The 8,822-nt window shown below is 39.0% G+C and overlaps 1 protein-coding gene across 1 annotated transcript; it reads left to right on the top strand.

The window, feature by feature from the left end:
• Positions 1-46: 46 nt before the first annotated feature.
• On the top strand, positions 47-4,688 carry LOC146473914 (uncharacterized). Its single transcript, XM_085117969.1, has 4 exons — positions 47-385; positions 1,937-2,087; positions 3,235-3,334; positions 4,171-4,688. Exons 1-4 carry the CDS (start codon positions 169-171, stop codon positions 4,585-4,587), a joined length of 885 nt encoding a protein of 294 aa, XP_084974095.1. The 5' UTR covers positions 47-168; the 3' UTR covers positions 4,588-4,688.
• Positions 4,689-8,822: the final 4,134 nt, after the last annotated feature.

Below are 8,822 nucleotides of genomic sequence, written 5' to 3'. Positions count from 1 at the left end.
ATTCCTGATAAACTATTGGTGGATTAAAATAATCCCTTATCAAATTTCAATAGGGTATCGCCATATTGGATGTTTATAAATGATATTGTATTCAAAATGTTTGCAGATTAACAATTTTTGGGGCTTTCTTTTACCAATAAACTTGTTCTCGAGCGGGAAGGAGGAAGAATGGAAGCCGGCGAAGGTTCTGTTCATTTCAATTGCTTTGTACACTACCCGGGTTTCACTGAAGAAGGCGTAGAAGTTCAAACCGTAGCGCGCGGAGATGGCATCGAGCTCCAGCCGAACACTCAACTTTCAAGCCTGGCCGCAAGCGTCCTGAGCGAAATGTTCCAAAAGCAGGAGATAGATGGCAAAGTGATAATGAAAGCAGACAACGCCAGAGGTTAGTGTGTCAGATTTCTTTCGGTAAATTTTGCACGTCGAGATTGTAAATGTGAATTTTTGCAAAAGTTTTAAACGTACAAAATACTTCTTGATGAAAGCGGTGTTCGTTTCATTGATCGGCTTTCATTTGAATAAGAAATAAAATTGGCCTTGTGTATCGCACATTGGGTGTCAAGAAGGAAGGATTATTGCTTTGTTCTCCGTCAACTTGAAATGTTTTTTGGAAATGTTGGAAATCTGAAAGCGTAAAAAATGAATCAAGTGTAGATTGACCTGCTTAATTCAAAAGATAAAATCGTTCACCCGCGCGTGTCGATTCAAATTTTAGAAGACTACGGCAAATTCTTCCATTTGAACTGATTTAAAAACCAAAAACTTCAAACCTGCCAAAATGATATTTGAAACTTTGTAGTTTCTTAAAATCTAGATCAACTGTTGTTTCTCCCCCTTGTCTTGAATGATGAATTTCACTGCTTTTTGATGACCTTCTGAGATAACCTTTTGGACATGCTCTGAATAGTTGTTTGCCTTCTTTAGAATTTTTTTAAAATGTGTGATGTTGTGTGGCTGCCTAAAAAACTGCAAATGAAGGCTATACCCTGCCACTCCAAAACTAATCATCACACATGACTGCAACACTATGCCTCGTTCTATGTGTGAGACCACAAAATAATGGAGTGGCGGGGTATTCCCTAGTTACTCCCCATTTAGATACAATTTTCGGCGCAACTTTTGTTCCATGTCACTGCAATTGTTCACAGGGAAGACTGCAACTTAAAACCACATGATTGTACCCGTTAAAGTAAAAGCGGCTGCAATCGCCATGTTTTCTGAGAAATTGAGGCAAATATTTATCAAGTTTCAAACAACCCCTGTGATATTGTGGTTATAAATATTGCGCTGAAATCATTACTTGTTAATGCAAATATTTAAAACTGCAACTTGAGAGTGATGAGGTGCATCAAAAGTGCGACAAAAATTGCAAAAAAAAATCGTGTAAAATGGGCCTTTAGGAGTGAGTTAGGGATCAGGACTCGCTTGTTCTGCTAATGGTTATCTTCTGCAATTTAGTACCACCCTGACCAATGTCGTACCAGAGTCCTCAGGCTTTTTGGTCAGTGTATGGGCGCCAGGAGAGACTCTGGGGTACTGGAATTTTATTACCGCAGGATTTCTGCAGTAAAACAATGCAAGCCCTTTCAGAAGAGCCAATCAAAAAAATTAAATAAAATTCCAGTTCCCTAGAGTCTTTCCTGGCACCCACCCAATGACCAAAAAGCCCGAGGACTCTGGGTACGAGATTGCAGCCTGACTGCTTAGTCTTTTGTTTTAACCCCCTAATATCAAAGGACAAATTCTCCTATCTCTTTCCCATACTTTTCTTATAAAAGTACTGGGGAAAAGTTATTAAAATTTAAAAAAAGGTTACTTGGATGATTATATCCTTAACTCTCAGGACCTCAGGGGTTGAATAAGCATTGATATTACAAGGAGAAATTTGATGCTGATCACTGTTAGGGCTAAAAGGGTTAAACTGTTGATTTTTTAGTTTTCGTTCAAGTCCGTGACCACTGGAAGCCGCACCCACTTGCAGATTTCACAAAAGGGGGTGACTTGGAAGTGACCTTACATGAAGCATTTGGAGATATTCTATTTACTAAGGATGGTGCGATCAGCATTCATGTCCACCTCTGTTATGAGTAAGTTGTAATGTTTTGAAGAGTTTTAGTATTAGTTCCATGTTAGTCATACAACTTAGGCAACATTTAACAACATCTGTTGAATGATACGCCATTCTATGGCCAGATACAGCCAAAGCGGCTACAGTGAAAAAAATGACTGTTTGAAATGAATTTTGAGACAACTGAATTCTTATCACATAACTAAACAGACTCATTTCGTTGACCATGTGATTGTTAAAAGTTGAACTTGTGATAATCAATAATGTTAGTCAGATTTGCATCTGTTAAAACAAAAGTAAATTATTGCTTTCATTTCTTCAGACAATATTTTGTCAGGCATTGTTTCCTCAACTTGCTGACAGGGTAAACTTAATCCTTGTCCAAGGAAAACATTTTAGTGCATGAATAGCTATACCAAACCCACTTTGGGTTGCAATTTTTTTATTGCAAGTTCAAGTTATTTCCAGTTCCTGTGGGAGGGTTGACAGGATTTCAACCCCTACTATTAGAAGTTGAAATTTCAGGAAATGGTGCCTTTTAGGGACTCAGGTTGCCTGAAACTACTCCTTTCATAAAATCCTGGGTCCATCCCAGAATCAAGTAATCATAAAAGAGAGTCATGCTCTATTTGCTGTAAGAATCGACAAGCACAAATCAAACACCAAAAAAGGCCACAAGCTATATTCATAACTTAGAAAAACTAAATTTCTCTGAACCAAGCCCACCAAGTAAGGGAAATAAAGAGAATAATGGATACAAGCTAGGAATTTAATCGTACCTCATGTCCCACAAGCAGAGTTGCGGCGTCTCATTTGCCCAAACTCGTGTTGTTATGCAGGATACAATATAAGTCTCAATCATTACACAGAGATGAAAGTTTCCAAAAAATTGATGATGAGATAGTTTGAATATGTTTGTGACTACTATATTTAATTGTCTATAAAGTTAAATCTATAATGCATCATTTCTAATTAAAACTGAGCCTTTTTTTGAACAAGTTAGTGGAGCAAAAAGTCCTGCCAATTTGCAAAAGATCATCTTGATAAACTGAATTGTTTCTGTACCCACATGTGGTTTCAATAATATTATGGATGGCAATAAGTAGCTGTTAGTTTATCATGGCATCAATATTCAGTAATCTGTATTTGTTACATTGTGTCAACAGTAAAGACTGGGATGATCAGAAGGTCAAGACTGCCATTAAAAAGCTTCTGGAACACTACAGTCAAACCCACTTGGAACGCATGCTCTGTCCATTTTCACAGGTAAGAAATATTTAACTGTCTTAATTTTAATTAATTTCAATGACAATTCATAGCAGACTCATGTTGTCTTGACATTTGTACATTGTTCCTTTCCATCACACAGCAATCATTTTCTGAACTAATATTTTGGGTCGCTGCTTCTTAGAATCTCTGACCCTTTGTCAGGACGTGAAATTCCCTGATTACCCAGTCAATTTCCATGTTAGTAGCAATCAAGTCTTTGGTGCCATCGAAATTTTTTTTACCACTGGTAGCATGGCTGCAAAGTTCACCAAGTGTGTATTGATTTTGCCAGTGAAATAACTCAATCACAGGGTTTGCACGTTTTGCATGTTTAACAGGTCTTCAAGAGTTAGCAGCTATATGACTTTCAACAGGCAGAGGAATATTGCGCTTTCAAGAGACAAAACAAATTAATAAAATGTAATTGGCTCAACTTTTGAGGATTGTGTAAACAGGCTCTCAGGGCAGAGGCCCTGCCAGCAACTTCTATTTAAGCTGATCCGACAGAAATGTTTTTCACTCCTACATGTAGGAATTACATGCAGCATAGAAAATTTCCACAGTCCACAACAAGTAGCAGACTTGATTATCAAAATCTGTGAAAATTACGCCACAGCAACACTAATTCATATCAAGTTATTCACAGTATGACATCATCTAAAAGCAATGACCAGTGTACACTTTGTGTTGTATTTTTTTGTTTTTCTTTACAAGTTTTATTTTCTTAGTTGTTGTTGTTATGTACATCATCAATGTGAATTTTAACTTCATAGGCCTGTAAATTATGTTTAAAAAAAATAACCAAATATTTATTGCTTGAATTGCAATCCCAGGGCATGCTTTCTCAGATCTCAAGGGATCAGTACCCCTGCCGTCTGTCATCTGAAAAGATTAAGCTTTTTGCTGCATGGTATGAACATTCTCAGCTGAGCAAAGAACAAGAGGAAGATGGTTCAATGTCACCTTCAAGGAAACTGCTCATTACTCCACGTGGAAAGAAGATTGTTTTTAACACCTCGGTGGAAATCCCGCTTCTCAGAAAGTGGTACGAGGAGACTCCCAAACCAGACCTGAAGGATTTGACGAGATACGCGGAAATCCTCAACAATTTGGAGCAGCGGAAGTCAAAAGAACAAGTGCTTGCTCGACATGTGAACACTTGGTTTAAGAACGAAAGGGCTCGGTTGAGGAGAGAGGGGCTTCTGGAGGACTTGTCAAGGCCTTCCATGGCAGTGGCAACAAGCTCATAGTTTATTCTTACATGTAACTTTTACGTCCTAAACACAAAGCTTGCTTGAGAATGTGAACTGAAGAGCTTGGTTTGTAACTGTTTAATTTAGATAAAAAAGAAGCTGAAGCGGTGCTCCAAAATTCCCCAGATTATGCAGAGATAGTTTTTGTGGTCTATACTTTTTTGCTACAAAATTGAGCATACAGGCAAGAAGTATCATACTAAGGATCAACATTAATTTTAATTTAAAAAAGTGCCTGTGTGCATATACATGTTGGCAAAAATGTGTATTTTTGGAGCACATTTTCAATTTTACTTTAGTTAAAATCATGACTTATGACACACTTGTATCAAGCACGGTTTCAGTCATGTTTCCCTTTGTGACCACACTGTCCAGCAAAACTTCATGTGAGGAGTGCAACAGAATCTTTTTTTTTTTCTGTAGGCGAGTCACATGTTTGTGCAGTTGTCTAGATCTAGGTAGTCAAATGATGGAACAGAGAATCAACTCTGAAGTGTACATCAATGTTGAAGTGCTAAATAAACCCATGAATTTCCCACTGAGTATTAGCCCTAGTAAGGAAATGGGAGACCGCATGAGACAAAGAAAAAGATCTGATTCCCGCCAAGGTCAAACATTTTTTTCTTTCACTTGCGTGGTCTTCCATTTCCTTACTAGGGCTAATGCTCAGTAGGACTTTAATGATTTCATTTAGCACTTAAATGTACACTACAGAGTTAATTCTCTGATGCATCATTTGTGTCGTTAGTGCCAGCGGCACAACATTAATAGTTATTTGTACCCTTTGCATTGACATATGCTGCAGTTACCACAATAATAACACAACTTGCTCCCGGCATCTGGCCTCTTAGCTCAGTCAGAAGAGTAATGGGCAATCAAATAATTTGTGTTGTCCAGTAGGATTTTCACAGGTTCATTTAGGACTTTAGCATACAGTTCACAACAGAGTCATTAGTGCTAATACTAGGTAGTGATTTTTTAGAAAGGGGAGGGGCTACAAATTTACTCCCCTCCCCCCATGCCCCTTCCTCCCCATCCCCTCTCCACACAGTGAAACTGATCGTCAGTTGAAACATTTTGATTTGAAAAATTGTTGTTGGACTTTATGATTAAAGTATTTATTATATTCATGACAAAGAAACGGAAACTTTGAAGCATTGTGTTCTTGGCTGCATAGTTGCTGTACTGTATATTGTGGACGCAAATTTTCCATCTTAAGAACAATTTTGCTTCTCATACTATGTTTCTGAAACAATATTTCAAGGTTTAGCGATGCCCTTAGACTTTGCCTGTGATCACAGTGAAACTGCTCATGCAAAAGTATGGACTGTTGTGCAGTTTCACTAGTTACGTTTTAATCATTCACGGTATTTATTACTGAATGGATAGTTAAATTTATTTATTTGTGCAATCTAGCTAGTAGACTTATGCTCAGATTTGATTACCAGTTGTATCCTCTGTACATATTATAAGTTCACTTAAATATAATGATTTGAGATAAAGATGATAATATATTCTTTTTAACGCACAACTGATGAACTTAAAGATGTAAAAACTGATTCAAAACAGTAAAATAAAGTGACGAAGAATACTTGATAATTTTGCTACTTGACTATGATGATGACTTCCACTCAGGTTGATGAAACGTCAGACGCCTCAAACAGGTCTCCAGGTGACATATCACTCACGCGTGTGATAATAGTGTTCACCCATTTTAGAACAGTAACATATCTCTCACTTCTAAAAGCAAGGGAAAGAATGATGTATCCTCTCTTCAAAAGGAATTACTTATCCAATAGGACATTTCCAAGTTGCTGCGAGGCCTCATTATGAAAGGGAGGCTAAGTGCAAAGCTTTTCATATGAAAATCAGTTTTGTTTGCATATGAATATAAGCTATTTTCATAATAACAATCATGCACTAAGCCTCGCTTTCGTAATGAGGTTCAAAGCAATAGGCCATTTCCGAGTTGCTTTGAACCTCGTTATGACAGCGAGGCTAAGTGCAAAGCTTTTCATATGAAAATTAGTTTTGTTTGCATATGAATGAAAACTAATTTTCATAATAAAACTATGCGCTTAGCCTCGCTTTCATAATGAGGCTCAAAGCAAAACTGAAATGCATGACCATTAACCACCCTCAGTATATGGACTGGAGCAGTGTCTTCCTTCTCCTATGTTCTGTAGCACGCGCGATGGATTTAGCGAAACGCGGACAAGGATAGGGAAGATAAGATAAGAAGATAACAACTTTATTTAACGTGGAAACATGCACTTAACTGTATATGGTTTAGTTCAAAAACTGCACCAGCTAGTTTACAGGCATGTCACGATAAAAATGAATAAATAAATAAAATAAGAAATAAATTGATAAAAATAATTAAATACAGGACAAAAAAAGCAGGGGAAGGAAGAAGAAAGTTAATGGTACTTTTTCCTCCCTCTCCCCAATTCCTCCTCGTTCACTTTTCCAATTTGTATAATGTTACCGTCACTTCGGGCGTGTGATCTGAGGAAAAGAGTGCTCTGACTGCTCGCAGTCTAGTGAAAGTAAGTACGATTACGGTGAGGTGTAAGTCTCGCTAGCTGACGGAATGGCTCGGGGGGTGAGCCCGGGGGGGGGGGGGGGGGGGGTTACTCCCCTATATGGGCTATACGGGGACGTGCCGCTGGATAGGGTATGGTTTTTTTGCCTCTCTGCCCTGAACAGGGTATATAATTTCAAACGAGTCTGCCCTGGACCCGTCCTAGACAGGGTATGGTTGCAAGACCGTCGTCGAGTATTTGGCAATCCGAAATCAGAGACGTTAGTCTGTATTTATTTTAGTGAACAATGCTTCACGTCGATTGAGTTTCCACTTATGGTTCACCGCTGTTAATGAGAAATTTTGGGATTTTTTCATTGGGATCACTTCTAGGTAGTGTATTATTTTATCTGTTGTGATTGGTATTCGCGTTTCAATGTGTGGAACATCACGTTCGGTAAGTGACAGTGGGCCTAATGCCAATAAACACTTGTGTAACACAAGAGCTAGATGTTGTCCTTTGTCCTAAATAGGGTCTTAAAATAGAGGACATTGTCCTACACAGGGTAGGTATTTAAGGTTATTTTCGTCCTAAACAGGGTCAGGGTTTCAAACCCCCAGCGGCACTCCTATACCCAAGTGCCCCCCCCCCCCCCATGGGGTGAGTTGCTTAGAGGCCGTTTACCATTTATCCAAAACTTCCGGAAATTTCCTTGGGAGTTTCCTCTCGGGAAGAACATCACGGTTTGTTCGCCATTTTAACAAAATTTCCGGCTAGATGCGCAGCGCTTGACTGGCACGGCCGAGAGAGCCAAAAGGCCTTAAACTAGTACCAAACATGTGAAACGTGTAAATAATGGAATTAGAATTTCCATTCGTGACTTCCCAACCGGGAAAACAGGACTACCTTTTCAGAATTTCCGTTCGTCCCGGGAATTTTCCAGTGGTACGAGCCGAAAGATCGTGTTCCATTTACGTCCCAATTGGAATTTCCGGGGATTTTTGGTAAATAGTAAACAACTTTCGTTTCCTTCCTAAACTATGGACCGAAAGGACAGTGAATAAATTCAAATATCAGACAGCACAGCACAAAAATGAACAGAAACACCTGGCGGTAACTACATTAATATTAGTATGGATAGTCGTGCTGTAGGGCATATTATCTTGCCTTTGACATGTCTTTGAGGCATAAGATAGGGGTACGTTTTTTGTTTTTCATGAAAGGGTTACAATTCCGTCAAAGATTACCTAAAAGGGTAAGTCACTGAATCTTCGGTTGGAGCCTCCCATTATCATCAAGCGCTTTTTTAGTTTCGTTTGGTGGCTTCTACTTACAACAATGACGGTAGGGAATTTGTATATTTTTTTTCTTGCGTTTTACCCACTACCGGATCAAGGGGACGGAATAAAGGCCCTGAAGGTGGGCCCGCCGCTTGTGTATTCTCCCTGGACTGGGCGCAGAGTCTCTGCAGAGTCCCACCCTCACCGGTCCACCCGCAGAGGGAGCTCCGAAAACCTGATGATGCTGAAAACATTATATAGGACGCGACAGCGTCTTTCCCTCCCATGTGGGACACATTTTCTTAGACGTGCACGTTTTGGTGCAAAGCTTGTTTTCGTCCCATAACGTCATAAAATTACTTTTTTCGTTCACAACTCTGACACAAGTCTTGAACTCGTGGATTTCTTGACATCTTTTAGGTTGATG

The sequence above is a fragment of the Pavona decussata genome, unplaced genomic scaffold (genome assembly GCF_977016875.1).
Source record: "Pavona decussata unplaced genomic scaffold, jaPavDecu1.1 SCAFFOLD_92, whole genome shotgun sequence".
NCBI classification, from domain to species: domain Eukaryota; kingdom Metazoa; phylum Cnidaria; class Anthozoa; order Scleractinia; family Agariciidae; genus Pavona; species Pavona decussata.
Note: the sequence above shows the minus strand (reverse complement) of the source record. Positions and strands in the feature narration are given on the sequence as shown.